We start from the raw sequence: 18,893 nt of genomic DNA on the forward strand, positions 1-18,893 counted from the left end.
CTTTCATACCAAAGAATATAGTATCTTCTTATCTCTAAACAGATAGAAATACTATGCAAATATTCCCTCCTTGGCAACAAGGCTGGAGAGATTTTTATTTTGTAATTAGTGAAGAATTAGGAGCATTTCTGATATGCTTACTTAGTGTAAACATTTCTAGCTATACCACTTAATCATCATTCTAAACAACCGTTTTTAATATAACAATTCCTGCAATAAAATCCTTAATACCAGTCTATTCTCTTAAATATATTTTAATATTCTTGATATTATTTATATTAATATAATTCATGTTATTTAATATTTAAATGTTAATTTAATTCAGATTAAATTATCAAAATATTCTGGACTAATGGCATTCGAACTAGTATAGACGGTCCATATTTTCCTTTCCTTTAGGCAATGACTTGAGGTAAACTTTAATTCCTCTCATTCTACTAAACCAACGTTTTCAAATCTTTTTCTGAAGGCTAGAGAGTGACTATTTTAGGCTTTATGGGCCACATGCAGACTCTGTTGTATATTCTTGTTTCTATTCTTTTCTTTTCCTTTTACACCGCTTTGAAAATGTAAACCATTCTTTACTTATGGGGTGTATATAAAAACAGACTGTGGATTAGATTTGATCTATGGGTTGTAGACTAAACATAAATATAAGCAGATGGTAAAAACAAGGTTTACATGGGTGTCAATAATTGCTCAGATCTTATTACTACTTTTTCCCTATAAGTGAAGTTCCTTTCTGTCTGTACCTTGTCTATATGATTTAAAAAACCGAAAATGCATAGGAAGTATCTGATGCTAGAGATGGGCTAAAACCCTACACAGATTTAGAGAACTGCAGAATTTTATTGCTGGAAGAAATTTTAGAGATTGTCTAATTTGAATCTCTTATTTACTTTGCAGATAATATCACTAAAGGCTCATAAATAAATATGATTAACTAAGTAACTTACAAATACCGGAGGGATAGCAGGCCTTCAAATGAATCTTTGCGTAATTCCGTCAAATTGTTTTCACTGAGAATTCTGGAAAATGAAAAGGTTATTTCTGGATCAAAATGCAAACTAGCAACAACTATTTGCTACACAGGACTAACTCCTATCTATGGAGGAAACCTGGGTCACGGTGCTGCCCGAATGCCCTAATTCTGAATTAACTTCAAGATGGTAATATCTGCTCTGTTTTCAAACCTTATCTCACGTTCTCCTTTTTGTGTCCATCTCTCTCCAACATGCGCGTGAACGTGTGCGCGCACACACACACACCTCTACCCGCTCTTCCCACCAAATTTGTATTTAATGCCTACTCTTCCAAAGTCCCTATTAGAATCCAACTCTGGTAGCACACCAAGATCAGCAGAACTGCCATTTCCTCATCTCTTTCCCTAAATATTATTATGAAAGCCCCACATGGACCTATGTCAGGGCCACAAACAAGCTATTAGGTTTTTCCCCATTAAAAAAATCTTTTTGAGAACTACAAGGCGCACAACATGCACATAACATAAATGTTCAGTTTAACAATCAGGAAGCAGATGCCCATGCAATATCATCATGTCAGGAAAGAGCACTGCGAGCATCCAGAAGCCCCGAGGGCCCTTTCCAATCACAACCCTCTCTCTAACCCCTACAGGTAACCACTCTCCTGACTTTTATCGTAATTTCCTTGCGTTTAAAATGTAGTGTTACCTATTATATGTCAGCCATAAGCAACATACTTTAGTTTGCCTTTTCTTGAATTTTATGTAAACGGAATCTCATTGCACATATGACTTTCTATCTTGCCTCTTTCACTCAACATTCTGTTTGTAAATTTACGATGCTGCTGCACGTAGCTGAGGTTGGCTCCTTTCGGTGCCTGTATGGTGCGTCTCACAGGTCACCACTAGCTACATGTGGTTCCTGAGGTCTTGTGTGTGGCTCAGTGTGACTGGGCAACTGAATCTTTAATGTCAGTAATTTTAATTATTTTTAAATTTAAGAGCTGATACTCAATGCAGTTATTAGAAAATGTTTAAGTGCGTTTTTCACCAATGTGAGTATAGGATGCTACTTTATTTTTTCTTTTGAGACAGAGTCTCACTCTGTTGCCCGGGCTAGAGTGAGTGCCGTGGCGTCAGCCTAGCTCACAGCAACCTCAAACTCCTGGGCTCAGGCAATCCTTCTGCCTCAGCCTCCCGAGTACCTGGGACTACAGGCATGCGCCACTATGCCCGGCTAATTTTTTCTATATATTTTTAGTTGTCCAGATAATTTCTTTCTATTTTTAGTAGAGGCGGGGTCTCACTCTTGCTCAGGCTGGTCTCGAACTCCTGACCTGGAGCGATCCTCCGGCCTCGGCCTCCCAGAGTGCTAGGATTACAGGCATGAGCCACCACGCCTGGCCAGGATACTACTTTCTAAACTGCATATTTTATGAAATCTAAATGTAGATTAAGTATTTTTGATGAAAATTCACCAACCAAATTTAGACTTCAAAAGAGCATGGAAAAAATAATGTGAACTCTTTAATAATAATTTTAGGCTAATTATATATTGAAATGATAATACTCTGGATGCAATGATAATATTGGAATGATAATATTTTAGATATATGCGTTAAATAAAATATATTAATGTTTGTTTCTACTTTTTTTTTTGAGTGACTACCAGAAAATTTAAGATTACATATGTGGCTCACACCAGGTTTCTATTGAATAATGCTGCCTTAGGGTATTTCATTGTAAAACTATACCACAATTTATTTATTCCTCTACTGTTGATGAATATTGAGATTTTTCTAGTTTTGAGTTATTACAAACAATGCTGCTTTGAACATTCTTGTACATGTATTCCGATAATACTTTTGCCTGAGTTTCTCTAGGATGTAATAGGAGTACAAAATTGTTTTCCTAAGAGATTGTGCTATTTCAAGTTGGTAGATTGAGAACATGCCACGTCTCTACCCCTCCAACCTCCACCAAATCCCTAAAAATGATAGGATAGATATAATTAAAAATTTCACAACCTTAGCTCAAAACTTGCAAGCAGCTTTACAAATGCTCCCCCATGAGAAATGCGCTGGAGCTATCTGCAGGGTTATTGGTTGGGATACTACGGGAGGAGCAGCCAGAGGCACACGTCAACCCCATATACTTCCTCCTTGGACCAGGCAGCAAAGGTGTCTTCCTCCAGGCAGGAGCAATTGGCCTTAAAAGGGGGCAGGGTCCTGGAACCCTGGAGGAAGGGCACACACTCCCCTACTAGCTGCCTCCCGCTCCTTCCTTATTCTCAGAGGAATCCACCTGTAACACAAGCCCCGGCACCTCATTTCACCTCTCCCCTGCAGCTGGAAAACAGAAGCAGCAGAATTTCAACTACAAAGATGAATTACATTCAGGAGGGACCAAACAACAAGAGAAAGCTAACTCCAGTAAGGACAGAAAGCAAACTCAAAAACAACGGATTAGTTAACAGAGAAAGCACGAGAGGACTTTAGAATAGCAGCATTAATATCCACAGACAGATGTAAGCGGATAGTTTATCCACAAAAAGGAATCGACTAAAGATTATACAAATATAAGGGGTTATTAATAGAAAACTCAGTATATGGGCTGGGCATCGTGGTTCATGCCTGTAATCCCAGCACTTTGGGAAGCCGAGGTGGGAGGACTGCTTGAGGTCAGGAGTTCGAGACCCTGTCTCTACAAAACAATTTTAAAAATTAGCTGGGCATGGTGGCACACACTTGTAGTTTCAGCTACTTGGGAGGCTGAGCCAAGAGCACAGCTTGAGCCCAGGAGTTGGAGGCTGCAGTGAGCTATGATCATGCCACTGCATAGCCTAGTGGATAGAGTGACACCCTGTCTCTTAACAAAAAACAAAACAAAATAAAAACCTCAGCATATGAATAGCAGAAAGGACAGTGGAACAGGAATGATCCTGAGACAAGCCTGACACCTGGGCCTGCCCAAGAAATGTTACAGCCTTCACTTCAGCTACTCTTATAGTAAAGACTAGGGACCTCTTGGGGGAGGGGTACTGCACTGTTTCTAGAACCCGATGAACAAGCAGGCACATAGCTATTTCTCCAAAACAGTGGGGAAAGGAAGTGGTAGCAAGCCAATACGGAAGAAATCCTCTAAGATGTCCAAGGCAAGCTCCTTTTGCCTGGGAGAATCCATTTCTTTGCAAATGGTATCAACAGCTGTCCATCCTTTGGGAGCTTTCAGGAACTGAGAGCATGCTATGTTGCCTTATGAAATTATTTCCACCAAGTTCTGTATTCTTTGACATTTAAAACATTCTGCTTCCCCTCGCTGCATCTGTTGGTCACATATTTATATTAATTTCATCTCATTGTTTATGACAATAAAAGTCTACTACCTAGAAAGTATGCATGCCACTGAAATTAAGGGCAGTTCTCAGTTATAAGGTGGTCCATATCATACACAATATAGTTACATATATATTAAAAAGATTATCATTAGGCCGGGCTTGGCGGCTCATGCCTGTAATCCCAGCACTTTGGGAGGCTGAGGTGGGAGGATTGCTTGAGGCCAAGAGTTCGAGACCAGCCTGAGCAAGAGCAAGACCCATCTCTACAAAAAAATGGAAATATTAGGCAGGCGTGGTGGCATGTGCCTATAGTTCCAGCTACGTGGGAGGCTGAGGCAGAAGGATCACTTGAGCCCAGGTGTTTGAGGCTGTAGTGAGCTGTGATGAGACCACTACACTCTAGCCTGGGTGACAGAGTAAGACCCTGTCTCAAAAAAGAAAAAAAAAGGCTATCATTAAAATAAAAACACAAAAACTTTAATTCCCAAAAAGAACTCTTGGAACCCTGAGAATGCATCAGCTTCTGTCTGACCGCACCTGAAATCCATCGTGTTGGAAGGAACAGTGATGGTCAGAATACATGTGAAGGGGGAACCAGGCAATTTGACTTCTCACTTTGGTTAGCTAATACTTTCATGTTTCCATGGAAATGTCCAAAAAGGAAAAACAAATCAATGTGTCCAACAAGGTTTATAGTAACCCTCTTCATAACTAGAAAATGTTGACAAAACCCAACCTCCCTATCACATAACAAAACTGCATGGATATACTACGGGCAATATACAAAAAAGATATAGGAAATGATAGCGAATGAAAAAAATCCAGACAAAAATGAAATATTTATTAATTTTAACTTTAAAAATATTTTAAATTAATGGAGCTTCTTTCTGCAAAGTTGTCCGAATGACAGGACAGGACGGTAAAAACTTAAGAAGTAACAATAAATTCAGCTTAGAAGGAAAGTTTACCCTGAGAAGTGGGTAAGTCATCAAAAGATTACCCAAAAAAAGAGCTTGAAATAAGCAACTGGAATAAAATACATTAATTTATTGAACTCCAAATGTTTATTTTGATTGAAACAAAAATTTTAAAACTATAGGGAATCAATCAGTTATTTCCAGATCTAAAATTTTCTCAACCACGACAATATCCAAACCAGGCCTAAAGTAAAATTGAAGACATCCAGGTTTTGTATTTTTTTTTTTTTTTTTGAGACAGAGTGTCATTCTGTTGCCCAGGCTAGAGTGGCATGGCGTCAGCCTAGCTCACAGCGACTTCAAACTCCTGGGCTCAGACAATCCTCCTGCCTCAGCCTCCCAAAGGAGCTGGGACTACAGGCATGCGCCACCCGTCCTGGTTCATTTTTTTTCTCTTTTTAGTAGAGACAGGGTCTCACTCTTGCTCAGGCTGGTCTCAAACTCCTGAGCTCAAGCAGTCCTCCTGCCTCGGCCTCCCAGAGTGCTAGGATTACAGGCATGAGCCACCGCGCCTGGCCAATACATCCACGTTTAACTCCTGAACTTCACAATATTAATTCTTGATTCTATATAATAGACAATTAGCCTTCACGCTGTCTTGTAACTTTTAGGAAATTGAGAGAACTCAAGGTTTATTTGGGTTTAAATATACATATAATGCAAACAGTAGGCCATTCTGAAATTGATTGACTCTCCTTTCCCTCCTTTCTCTCTCTTTTAATCACTTATCAGGACTTGAAATTATATCTATTATATTTATACATTTATCGGTATATTTATAAGCCCCTTGAGAACTGGGATATTTGCTTTGTTTTGTTCCTGGGCCGGTATCCCTGGCACATAGTAGATGCTCCATAAATATTTGTTGAATGAATGAATGAAGCGACAGATATCAGTTTTCAGATTTACTACTTTTACTTAAAACAAATCGTCCATTTATTATTATTTGTGAGGATAAGTACAGCTTTGCAGGAAGAGAAATGTCTTTCTTCTCCCCTACATTTGTAACTCAATCTTGTATGAGATAAAACCTTTTGAGAATCTCATAAAAGCTATGGATCCTTTCCCCAGAAAACTGCACTTTCCTGAATATATGCAAACATATGTATGTAGTTTCCATTTGTGGATCTCCCCTTTAGGGCAGAGGTCCATGAAAAGAACAGATTGAATTCAGGGGCCACACCTGAATGTGAAGTAAAATTACATCTCTATTTTCACAAATAGAAATTCAGAAATCAATGATGATACGACACATAAATTATTGTGAAATGGCAGTTAATTACTTTGAATGTAAGTATTTTTTTTCCAAACTCATTTATGTACATAAACTGATTCCTTCGACAAATCAATAAGAAAATGATAAAATGATTCAACATTAAAGATGGACAAAGGACAGAAAACTCAGAGAAGAAACACACATGTTCAATAAACATATAAAGATATTTAAATTCACAAGTAATGAGAAAAATCCAAATTCAGATGGGACCCCTATTGTTCACACATCATATCAGCAGAGTTGGAGAATACTCAGTGACCAAAGGGAAAAATGAATGCTGTCATATTCTGTAGACTGTAGTGTAAGCTGGCACAACTTTGTTGAGAACAATTAAAATTTCATACCTACATAGTCTTCACACCAGCAATTCCATTTGTGTATGTCTATTCTACAGAAATACTCGCTCATGTTTATAAAGAAGCATGTACAAGGATTTTATAGCAGCAATGTATGTAACAAGAAAACTGGACAGAAAATATAAACATCCAGCAATAGGGTAATTATTAAATAAACCATGATACATCCATACTATGCAATATTATACAGGAGTTTAAATGAATGGGGCAACCTTCTAAGCACTAGGAAATAAAGAAATCTAAGACATACTGTGAAGTGAAAGAATCAAGGTGCAAGATGTTACCATTTATGTTAAAAAAAAGAAAAGATAAAAAGACCACACAACAAATCTGTTTTGCTATATGTAAATATGCATGTAGGGAAATACCTGGGAAAAGCTCTGGAAGGATATACGCCAAGCTCAGAGTAGTGGTTACCTCAGGGACCAGGGATCAGGGTACAATGAGGGTTTTCATTATACCTGTTGTTTCGCTTTTATACATTAAGAATATATATAATCGTGTATTACTTGTATAATACAAAATAAATTTAAATTGCCTCGTATTTTAAAGAGAGCCCACCACATTTAGTTTTAAAATAATCATAGAATTACCATCAACAGAGGTTCATTTGAGATAGGGAAGGGGGAATACCTTTCCTCAGAAGTCTTGACCTCAAAATTCTGGACCAAGAAGGATCTTACAATGCAGTTAATTTTTTGTACTCATATTTGAAGAGCATATACTCACAGTTTCTCAGTCCAAGGGTATGATTTCCATACATTCCCATCAATGTGAGAAATAGCATTTCCATGGAAATTTCTGTGAAGAAACATAGTTCATATCCTTGAATAGGTAGGAAAAGAATGAATAGAATAAAAGAACCATGGCAACCTTGTAGGGGATATTCAAATACAGAAAACAATCCCAGCTTTCTAATTTCCAGAGCTATCAGCTTCCCAGTTTGCATAATTGATCTAGAAAGGAGGTGGGACCACTGGCACGGATGATGATGCATCTCTTCAGCAGCTTAACTATTTTTTTCCAAAATCACTTAAGTGTCTAAACTGGCTACTTCTACAAACCAATAAGAAAATGATAAATAATTCAACACAAAAAAGATGGGCAAAAGTTTAACATTATCAGCAAATAAGAATAAAGAAAAGAAGCCTATGTCAGGTAACAGCAAAGCTCTGCTTAATATCCTCTGTTGAAACCTCTCCAGGTATTGGAAGGATGAGGGCAATTAGAAATTAGAGGGACTAATGTGCTGGCGTCGAAAGATCTCTTAGACACATTGCGTAGGGAAAAAGCACAAATCACAGAGCAAAGAGTAAAGTAGTACCTCATTAGGAAATAAAAAATGCAAAGGAGAGAGATTGGAAGGAAGGACACACACCAAAATGGCTAACAGAGTTATGGGTGGGAGGATGCAGGGGACAGGGGCGCTGGGAGGATGGGAGTGCGGATTTTCACATTTTATCCTACATATATATGCTGCTTCTTTTTTTTTTTTTAAGTGGGAATATATCCATAAATGACATATGTTTAAAAGAAAGGTGGGGCACGGTGGCTCACGCCTGTAATCCTAGCACTCTGGGAGGCCAAGGTAGGAGGATTGCTTGAGCTCAGGAGCTCCCGAGACCAGCTTGAGCAAAAATGAGATCCCGTCTGTACTAAAAATGGAAAAATTAGCCAGGCATGGTGGTGCACACCTGCAGTCCTAGCTACTCGGAAGGCTGAGGCAAGAGGATCACTTGAGCCCAGGAGTTCGAGGTTGCAGTGAGCTATGAAGACGCCACTGCAACTCTGCTCGGGGTGACAGGGTGAGTCTCTGCCTCAAAAAAGATAAATAATTATTTTAAACTTATAAATAAAATAATTTTAAAAAATAAAAGCACGCATTATTTCCTGATGATTAGCTTCTTATTAAACACTTTTGTCAAGCATGCTAGATAAGTGATATCGTCTGTTTATTATATGATACCAGAATTTCAGGCTTTTCCACTATTGGGGTATGTTCACTGGTTAAGGTGCTGACCACCACGTCACTACATCGCAAGGGACAGTTCGTCCTTTGTAATCAGCAGGTTGGTATCTTGGCACCGTTTGAATATCTTATCCTTTCATTTAACTTTTATGTTTGTGTATATGTTTATAATATATAATTCTTATTTTTACATATATAAAATATTGTATTTTTTAACTGCTTCCTTAATTTCTATATTCTCCCAGTTTTTGAAAATACTTAATATATATTGATATGTTTAAGTTTTGTGCATTCACTATTTGGCCATTGTTTCCCCAGTTTGAGCATATGTTGAATGACTTAATTTTCCCTTAATGTAGCAAATTAAAGTATTTGAGTTCCTAAGAAAGCAAGCGAGCAAGCAAGCAAGCAAGAAAAGAAAGCTGTTAGGTACCTTATGTTCAGTTTCAACTCTGTGGGTGACTCTGAATCTTTACCTTTAACTCTGTCCTCGGTCCTCAGCAATAATTTTACTTATTCAGTTTCCAGTTTCAGTTCAGTTCAGTTTCCTCATTCAGTTTGCCAGTGGGGGGCAGAAAGCAGCCAAACAGACACTGGTCTGCTCATCTGCCTAGTGCACATTTCCATTCAACCAGAAGCTTCTGGTTGCTTAATGCTCACCATTAACAAATTTAAAAATATGCAAACTAAACTCCCTCCCTCAAGCTGACTCTCTTCCTGGACTGCTGCACTTCCACTTGTCACACCACCATCATTCTCTTCATCGTCCAGGACAGAAAGCTTGGAGTCACATTTGATTTCTCCCTTCCCTGTACACACCATTATCTGACTCCCTAGTCAGTCCCTAAATCCTGTCTGTTCTGTTGGTCGTGTTGCCAGGACTTTCGTCCAACTCCTGTCACAGTCACTGGGATTTAGCCCCTTCTCATTTTACTGCTAGATTTTGCTAGAGCTTTCTATTTGGTCCCCCCAAGTTAAGCTTTCCCCTCTACAGCACTCTACGTGTGGATTCTAAAATAATCCTCCTGTCTTAGTCATTGCTGTCTCTTGCTTGAGAACCTTCAATGGGTCTCCATACCTCATCGCATAACTTTCAAACTCCCACATCTGATATTCAAGGTTTCTCATAGTCACGTCTTTCATCGCTTCCTAACCCAATTCTTTGCAGCCAGACTGTCTACTAAATCCCCATCATGCCTCAGCCATGTCTTTGCCTAGGCTTTACTGCCTATGGTTCTTTCTACTTAACAAATTATGGCCACTCTTTAAGGCCCAGAAAGTTTCAGCTTCTGCAGGGAGCATTCCCCTGACCTCCACACCTCAGTGATTATAGATTCCGGTGAATTATGGCGCCTCTGATCTGCATCTCTCGTAGTACTTCATTATAAATCACTTCCCTTTTTATGCCTATTCCCTTTCTTCCCACCTGTCATTTTCATGCTCTACAGACAATGTCATACTTTGCCCTGGGTTGGGCACAAAATGGCTGCCACATATAGAAAGCCAGGTACAAAGATGAGTTTGGGACATAACTAAGGAACTGAATATAATAATAGCGGCTAACATTCGTCGGTATGCCAGGCACTGATATATGCCTTACATGTCCTCACACACCTAAATCTCACAACAATCCTATGAAATGGTAACCATCATAATCCCCATGTTAAAGATGAGGAAATTGAGTCACAGAGCAGAATAACTTGCGCAAGGTCACAAAGCTAATAAATGACAGGCCTGGGTTCAAACCCAGGCAGGCTGGCTCCAGAACCCCTCTTAACCACTTTGTTGTATCGTCACTGAGATGGGGAGAGGGCCACGCCACCGTGAAGAGAGTGGAGCAAACACAGGGGCAGAGGTTAAGCAAGGATATGATGGGGCTAAATAAAAATGGTTAAAGAAAAAAAAAAGAGTAAGCACAAGTAAGAGTTTGGAGAATGGCACAATAGCAACAAGGAGAAGGAGGATAAGGAAAAGTTGACAAGTAAAAGGTAAAGGGAGAAAGTGAGTCAATGAAGAAGGCCCAGGAAGGTCTCAAGGAAAATGCTGCCACACGAGGCAGGTGCAGAGAACCAAGGAGGAAAGGTGATGCTTACAAGATGGTGAAGGTGCCATTATAGGCATTAGGCTCCTGCACAGGCACTTGGCGGAGCCTCTTCTTTGGGCTGAGACCAACACACGACATTGTCTCATCTTTGCAGGTACAGAGCTCACATATGTTGGTGGCATATGTGGGGGCATTCTGTTCTGAGATGTAATTTACAGTAAAATCCATCTCAGAAGGTTGAACTGTAACTTCAGGCAGGTTTGGAGGCTGAGTCTGAACCTGGTCTGGAGGTGGAGCTACAGGCTTCTCCAGGGCAACAGGATGTTCAGCCTGCGTGGTGGATACTGAACTCTCGGTAGACTCTAGGTCCGAATGTTGAACTGGGACACTGGGTGACGCTGGATGCTGAGCTTGAGCTTGAGCTTGACTTGGTGTTGGAACTGTTATCGCAGAATACGCAGGAGCTATAACCTCCTTAGGCGGCTCTGGAGGCTGAGTTGCGGTCTCCTGCATGGTTGGAGAAGGGTTAACCTCTGCAGTGTGTTCTGAAGTTACAGTAAATTCCTGGTCCAAAGGTTTAACTGTGACTTCATTCAAGTTTGGCTGCTGAGTCTGTATCTGGTCTGGATGTGGAATTGTCACCTCAGGATGCTTTGAAGAAGGAGCTATAGAATGTTCATCCTCTGCAGTGAACACTGGAATTATGGTAAGCTGGAGGTGCAAAGGACTAACTGTGACAGTGGGTGACATTGGACGCTGAGCTTGACTCTGACCTGGTGTTGGAACTGTCATCTCATAATTCACAGGAGGGTGAGCTACAGCCTCCTTAGGCGGCTCTGGAGGCTGAGTTGGGGTCTCCTGCCTGGTTGGAGAAGGTTCAACCTCCGTAGAGGGTTCTGGAGTTATGGTAAGGGCCAGGTCCAAATGCTGAAGTGTGACAGTGGGCAATGTTGGATACTGGGCTTGATCCTGACCTGGTGATGGAACTGGCATCTCATAATTCACTGAAGGGTGAGCTACAACCTCCTTAGGCGGCTCTGGAGGCTGAGCTAGAAACTCCTGCTGAGGTGGAGAAGGTCTGACCTCTTCAGTGGACTTTGGAGGACGGCCCAAGGCTTCCTGCTGGGTCCCAGATGGTTCAACCTCCATAGGGGACGCTGGTGGCTCAGCTGGGGCCTCCTGTTGGACTGGAGAATGTATTAACTCCTCAGGGTGATCTGGAGGCTGAGCTGTGGCTTCTTGCTGGGCTACAGAAGACTCAAACATTTCAGGGGGATCATGAAGTGGGGCAAAGGGATCAGACTGGATTGCAGAAAATTCAGCCTGTTCAGTGGAAACTGTAGACTGAGCAGTGCCCTCCCACTGGACTGGGTAAGGCTCAGCATTCGTAGTGGGCTCTGCTGTAGTTATGGTAATGTCCAAATCCACATGGTTAACTGTGGTTTTAGGCAACACTGAAGGACCTCTGAAAATCATAGACAGATCTAGAGGTGACAGAGTAATTGCATCACCAATCGGACTGAAAACCGAATAGGATGCTGGGGGCTGAGTTGCGTGCTGTTGCTGGCCTGGAGACGGTCCAATACCCACAGGGGGCTCTTGAGGTAATGCTGAGATTTCCTGCTGGCTTGGAGATGGTTCCTCAGGAAGCTCTTCAGGCTGAGTTGGGACCCCTTGATGCACTGGAGAATGTTCATCCTTTTCAGGGAAGTTGGGCTGCTGAAATATAACCTCTTCTTGGCCTTTCAAAGGTTTAAACTGCTGAGGGACCACTGAAGACTGAGCTGGGGCCTCCTGTTGGCTTGGAATTTCAAGTTCATTCATGGACTCTGGAGTTGTGGTAACCACATGATCCACAGGTTTTATAGCGACATAGTGTAACACTGGAGGCTGAACTTGAGAAACTGTTACCTCATGATGCTCTGGAGACTGAGCTTGTTGCTCCTGCTGGGCTGCAGAAGAGTCAGCCTTCTTGGAAGGCTCCGAAGTGATGGTAACCTCCACATCCGGAGGTTTAACTGTAACATGGGGCAAATTATAATGATGAGGTTGAACTGTCACCTCATAATTTGGTGGCATTTGAACGATAATCTCCTCAGGAGACTCTGGAGCTTGAGCTGTGGCCTCCTGCTGGGTCAAGGAAGTTTCACTCTCCTCAGGAGACTCAGAAGGCTGAGCTGACTGCTCCTGTTCACTCGGGGAAGGTTCAGCCTCCACAGGAAAGCCTGGAAACTCAGCTGGGGTCTCCTCCCAGGTGGCAGAAGGTTCCACCTCCTCAGAGAGCTCTGGTCTTTGAGGTTGGGTTGAGGGAGGTTCAACTTCCTCAGGAGCTGGGGCCTCTTGTTGGGTTGAGGAAGGTTCTACCTCCTCAGGGTGCTCTGGAGGCTGAGCTGGGGCCTGCTGCTGAGTTGGAGCAGGTTCAATGTTGGTACCTGCCTCTGGAGTTACTGTAAGCTCCAGATCCACAGGTTTACCTGTGACTCTGGAGAAGAGTGAGTGCTGAGCTGCAGTCTGACTTGTAGATGGAACATCTACTTCATCACGTGTTAATGGCTGAGCTACAACCTCTCCAGTATCAGGTAGCTGCTGAGCTGGGACCTCCTGCTGGGTTAAAGAAGGTTCTACCTCCTCAGGGGATTGTTCTGAGGCTTCTTGCTGGAGTGAAGAAGATCGGATCTCCTCAGGGGTCTCTGGATTTTGAGTTTCATCCCCTAGGTGGAATTGAGAAAGTTCAGGGGGCCTTGGAGGCTCAACGAAGTTCTCTGGGAATTCCAGAGGTGGACCAGTAGGATAAACTATACCCATACTTGGATCTAGATAAGCGTCATCCTGTAGAGTTTGTGGTTGTTGCTGAGGTTTCGATGTAAATTGATCTGAAGTTCCAGGAACCACCTTAGCAAGCCGTCGATGCTGACCTAGATCATTCTTCAGGTTCTTTGGTGAAATAATAAACCTTCCTGGTCTTGAACTCTGACTACCTAGAGGTGGAACAAGTGTTTCAGATGCTTGGTGATCTGCAGCCTGATCTAGACCTACAGCTTGAATCTTACCTCTGAGTTGAGGAGGCAGAGCTACGACTTGAGTCTGATCCGAGCCTGGCACTGGAACCACCTCCGGGAGCCTTTGTTGTCCAGTCAGCTTGTCATTCGGATCCCGATGTGGAACAGCAAACCCATCTGGCCCTGGAGGCAGCTCTTGAGCTGAACGCGTGTCCAGGAAGGGAGCCAAAGTGTCAGTCAACTCCTGAGGCGGGGCCGACATCTGGGAAGAAGCAGAGGACCCCAGGGAAGCAAAGCCCTCGGGGTGTGCCGCGGGTGCAAGCGCATGGGGCGATTCGGGTGGGGGATCAGAGGAGCGGGAAGGCCAGGGCTCGGTCGGTCCTCGGGGTTCAGAGGACAGCGGGACCGGGTCCCGGGCCCACCCCCGAAGCGGAGCTGCCTGGATCAGCAGCCACAACGATTCCCACGTGAGAAGGACCCGTAGGGTCCAGAGGCTCAGTAGGGACATGACGTGCAGAGGCTCCTGCGCGAGCGGGAGCCAGAACACTTCTGGCAGCCCCGCCCACGACCCTGTAGCAAAGGCGCGCGCGGCCCCGCCCTTTCTCTGTGACACCTGTATTTCTGCAGCGGCCTTTATTTAGCTCAGGCCCAGATGGGCTGCGTGCCACCAGGGCGCGCTTTTCCCCACAATCACTGGGCCCAAGCCTCTCTTCCCCTGCAGAGGGACAGCTGTCCCCCACAGGAACACCACTACCCCCTTAGCGAGGCAGCATTTGGGCCACACACCCGGGTGGCCCCAGAACTCCAGCAGCCCATTGGGGTAGGGACGGCTGAGCTTCCCAAGGAAGTCACAGGGCCTCGCCTCTCCGTACATTCAGAAGTGTTAGTCCAGTCTGGGCAGCCTCACCTTGTCTTCCTCCAGGCTAAAATCTGAGAGAGATTCTTCCTCTCCCGGGCAGGACTGCTTCCAAGAAACGCAACCCTCCTGCCAAATGAGCACCAGTTAGGGTGGCAGGCAGAACACACATTACGGTTATTTACTCGAAAATGTTACCATTTTCCTCAACTTTCGGTATCCTTTGTTCCACGTTTGATAATTCATATTCACCACTCTATTAGATAGGGGCTGCCACGGAATCAGTGATGACTCCCAAATTTCTGTAGGATGGGTTTTAGGAGTTGTGCAATTCAGTCTAGGAGAGAATGTGTGAATCCGAGTGAATAGCCCTTTATGTCAGCATGGGCAAACTCCCCCCATCCTGCCTTGGCTAAACACAGCCATTAACCCAGAAGTAACTATGCCACTTTTCAGAGGTCTATCCTGTGTGACACACGGAGAAGACACTTAGGATCTTAAAGTCAGCAGGTTAAATAATTTTCTTGAAATACCGGTATAATAGAAACCAACTGACTTAATTCACAATGCTTCTAGAAACCAACTGACTTAATTCACAATGCTTCCTATCTATCTTATGACTTGTTGATTGTTTGCTACACCCTGTAATATGTAAACTGAGGTGCTTCATCTTTTGTCCCAGTGTCCAGCACATGGCTTGGTGCATAGTAATGGTTTTAAGTTGGAAGTGATTCCAAGATTTGCCTCATTTAGGGATGGACCTGTTGTTACAATCGTATTTCTCAAATCAGTGCTGACTTCCTTCCTTCCTTTCACATTTCACAGGAAGCTGGTATTCTTAACGTTTGACATTACCTTCACTGGTTTTATTTAAATAGAATTAACATAATGATTTTACATGGAAAAAAACTTCAAATACTTTTTCAGAATGCAACCACTTTCTCTCCCTTCTTCAAAACAAAACACTTTACAACTCTGGGGCCCGTTAAATAATCAAACATCTAGCCCCAAATTAAGTTCCCACTAACACGAAACACATTTTTTGCTCCTTAAAAGAAAAATCCTATACATAGTAAATAATGAGTATTTTAGGTATTACTTTAGCAACTTAATCCCTGATTAAGGGATTTCATATACAGTTATACATTGCTTGCCACGTGAGGAGGAGCTTGAAAAATGCATCACTGGGCAATTTTGTTTCTGTGCAAACATCATAGAGAGCACTGACACAAACCTAGATGGTATATCCTAACACACACCCAGGCTATATGGTATGGCCTATTGCTCCTAGGCTACAAACCTGTACAGCATGTGTTGGTGCCAAATAGTGTAGGTTTTTTTGAACTTAAAAGATATCATTGTACTAATTGAAGGAGAAGACAGTCACTGTTGAGATTCAAGTCTGTGGCCTGGAAGATCAAGCCTCAGAGCAAAAGTACATAGAGAGGAAGTGAGCTGGGAGGAACCCAGGCAGGAGAGCTCAGGCGCAAATGAAAGAAAAAGTGAAAGAGAATAGTCAAGAAATAGATTTTTTCCTGAGCTGAAAAAAGACTTGCATCTACAGACTGACAGGTTCGGTGGGGTCCAGAGGAGAGGATCCCCATCCAGACACAGGCTACAGAGTGTGTGTTTGACTATGTGTTTGACAGGAGCCCCAGGGGAGGAGGCGGAGCCATTATTGCAATGGCAAATGTAACCGTGGAAGACAAAGGAAACCAACACGTGTAAAATAAGCCAGCATAGAAAACCGAGTACAGCCTGTCAGTTATTAAACGAAACTCGAACAGATCGAATTCTCCTAGTAAAAGAGTCAGCTCCGGATTTAAAATGCAGTGATAGCATGTATACAAGAAATGCAGTTTAGACCCAGCACGGTGGCTCACGCCTGTAATCCTAGCACTCTGGGAGGCGGAGGTGGAGGCGGGAGGATCGCTGGAGGTCAGGAGTTCGAGACCAGCCTGAGAAACAGCAAGGCCCCATCTCTACTATAAAATGGAAAGAAATTAACCAGACATACAGTTTAAAAAATGATAATGGTTGAAAATAAAAGACTTTATTTTTAACGTAATATAATGTAAAATAAAGAGTGGCCATAGTAAAAATAGAAGGGTAAAATTTCAGACTAAGCACTAAAACAGGATAAAGAGAGACGACATGTAATGACAGGAAGGCACAATTTGTAAAGCTAGAACATGCCAAATCTGCATGCTCCCGATTGTCCCATTGTTAAATATGAAAAGCAAAAACTAATAAAAACAACAGAAGAACTTTATAGGGAAAATTTGAGAGAGAGGTTTAATAAAACTGTATCAGAATCAGAATAAGAGACCAAAACCAAAAAGGATACAAAGGAAGTGAAAGTTTGAATTATACATAATCAATAAACTTAATAAACTTGATTTGACACCTATGGGACCTTCAATCCCTTAAATAGAAAGTATACATTTTTTCAATATGTCTATGAAAAACTTAGAAAAAATGATCTACTTGGGCACAATCAATAATAAATTTTAAAAATGTAATGTATACAAATCTAGAGAAAACAAATGCTTTCCTAGTAAAATATAAAATAACCAAAATTAACTAGAGAACCAGTAGACAATTGAATAGACATAATTATCAGCGAGAAAAAATCTGCCACTGAAAAAGCACCGGGTCCAGAGGGCTTCATGGGAGGAAATTGTAGAAACCTTTAGATTTTGCCTCTGGCAACACCTTCCTCCTCCAGGAGGCATCCCTAGAGCTTCCTCTGGCAGCAAGAGCCTGCACCCCGCAGACGCGCCACGTCATGTCATAACCGCCCCATAGCGCATGGCCACCCGTATCATGTTCTTCCCATGCCCCAGGGCCTGGCACTGACCACCCGTGCAGCTGGCATGTCGGTACTGATGCCCGTCCCCTCCCACCACTGGACACTGTGGGCTCTAGGAAGGGCAGAGAAAATAGGCGCAGACGGAGGCCGACTGCTGGGGCCCAGGAAGGAGGTGAGGAGGCGGGTGGGCTCGTCAAGGGCCCAGCTCAGGAGGCCTGGGGCTGCAGGGAACCAGGGGCTGAGAGGTGAATAATGGGGCCGGGCTCCGGGGAGATCCCCAGAGGACCATGGGGCCGCCTCACGGCCTGCAGGGGACGGAAGGGTAGGTGGGGAGAGCTCTGGGTGGCCAGAGTTATGAGGGCTGGGGGGGGGACCCAAGAACCTGCTCTCTCACAAGCCAGGACACAGGCTGGGCAGCGGCGCTCCCGGGCCCAGCAGGTGAGTCACGGGGAGGGAACGTCAGGCCAGCTGTGAGGAAACCAGCCAGCAACCCCAGGGCTGCCCTGGCTGGGGGGCGGGCAGCTGTTGGAGGGGGGGGACAAGGGGCTCCCTGGAGTCCCCTCAGCTTGGCTGCAGCTCCCCTGCTGTCACCAGCCCCGCTCGCCAAAGGCCCCTGGCTGGCTCCGAGGGAGGACAGGTGGATCTGTCCCGAGGCCAGTTGCTGTATCTCAGTCACAGCCACCTCGGGCTTCCCTTGGAGTTTGCGCCAGGAAGTGGGAGCCGGTCTGGGATCCAGAGAGGAGGGGTCGCCGGGGGGTGTTGGGGTTTGGACCGGGATAGGGAAGGGCCCGGTGGGGAGTCTGGGGGGCGGGGAGGGAGCGGGAAACCGCGGCAGCCCCCTTCCCCAGGCGAGGGGTCACTCACGGTTCCTGGAGGAGGGAGAGGAGGGAGAGGAGGGCCCCGGGCTCCTTCCCGTGCAGGACGCCCGCTCAGGTGCGGCGCCGCCCGGGCCGTTGATGTAAGAAGCGGCGGCAGCTGGGCTGTGACTCCTCCTCCCAGCGGCCAACGTCCGCCAGCAGGGGCGGGGTCCCCGCCACAGCCAGGGCGCTCTCTCACCTCCGGGGCGGGATGCTGACCGCACCCAGAAATCAGGACTGCGGCCTCGGGGGAGGGGCCTCGGAGGCTTTAGCGGAGCCTCCCCGGCTCCCTGAGTGGCCACCTTGGGGGAGAGGTGCCCACGCAGCTCCCCTGCCCTCCCCCACCTCTCCCTCCTCAGAAGCCTTTGCTCCCGCCCTCTCCTGAGATGGCAGATTCTGCCACTGCACCCTCAGCCGCAGATAGCAAG

General features: G+C 44.1%; 1 protein-coding gene across 5 annotated transcripts in view; it reads right to left on the minus strand.

The window, feature by feature from the left end:
* The window catches only part of LOC123620546 (leucine-rich repeat-containing protein 37A3-like), a 51,177-nt gene extending 32,499 nt beyond the window's left edge, over positions 1 to 18,678 (minus strand). Inside the window, exons 1-5 of one of the 5 annotated variants that reach the window (XM_045525875.1) lie at positions 18,473 to 18,678; positions 14,848 to 14,925; positions 10,991 to 14,202; positions 7,658 to 7,729; positions 957 to 1,028 (exon numbers count right to left, since the gene is read on the minus strand). In XM_045525875.1, the coding sequence (XP_045381831.1) occupies positions 957 to 1,028; positions 7,658 to 7,729; positions 10,991 to 14,202 (3,356 nt within the window). In that variant the 5' untranslated portion in view covers positions 14,848 to 14,925; positions 18,473 to 18,678. Of the gene's footprint in view, positions 1 to 956; positions 1,029 to 7,657; positions 7,730 to 10,990; positions 15,684 to 18,472 lie in introns of those variants that run through there. The other 4 variants (XM_045525870.1, XM_045525871.1, XM_045525872.1 and 1 more) reach the window with 4 other exon arrangements.
* Positions 18,679 to 18,893: the final 215 nt, after the last annotated feature.

Source organism: Lemur catta, chromosome 15 (assembly GCF_020740605.2).
Source record: "Lemur catta isolate mLemCat1 chromosome 15, mLemCat1.pri, whole genome shotgun sequence".
Lineage (NCBI taxonomy): Eukaryota > Metazoa > Chordata > Mammalia > Primates > Lemuridae > Lemur > Lemur catta.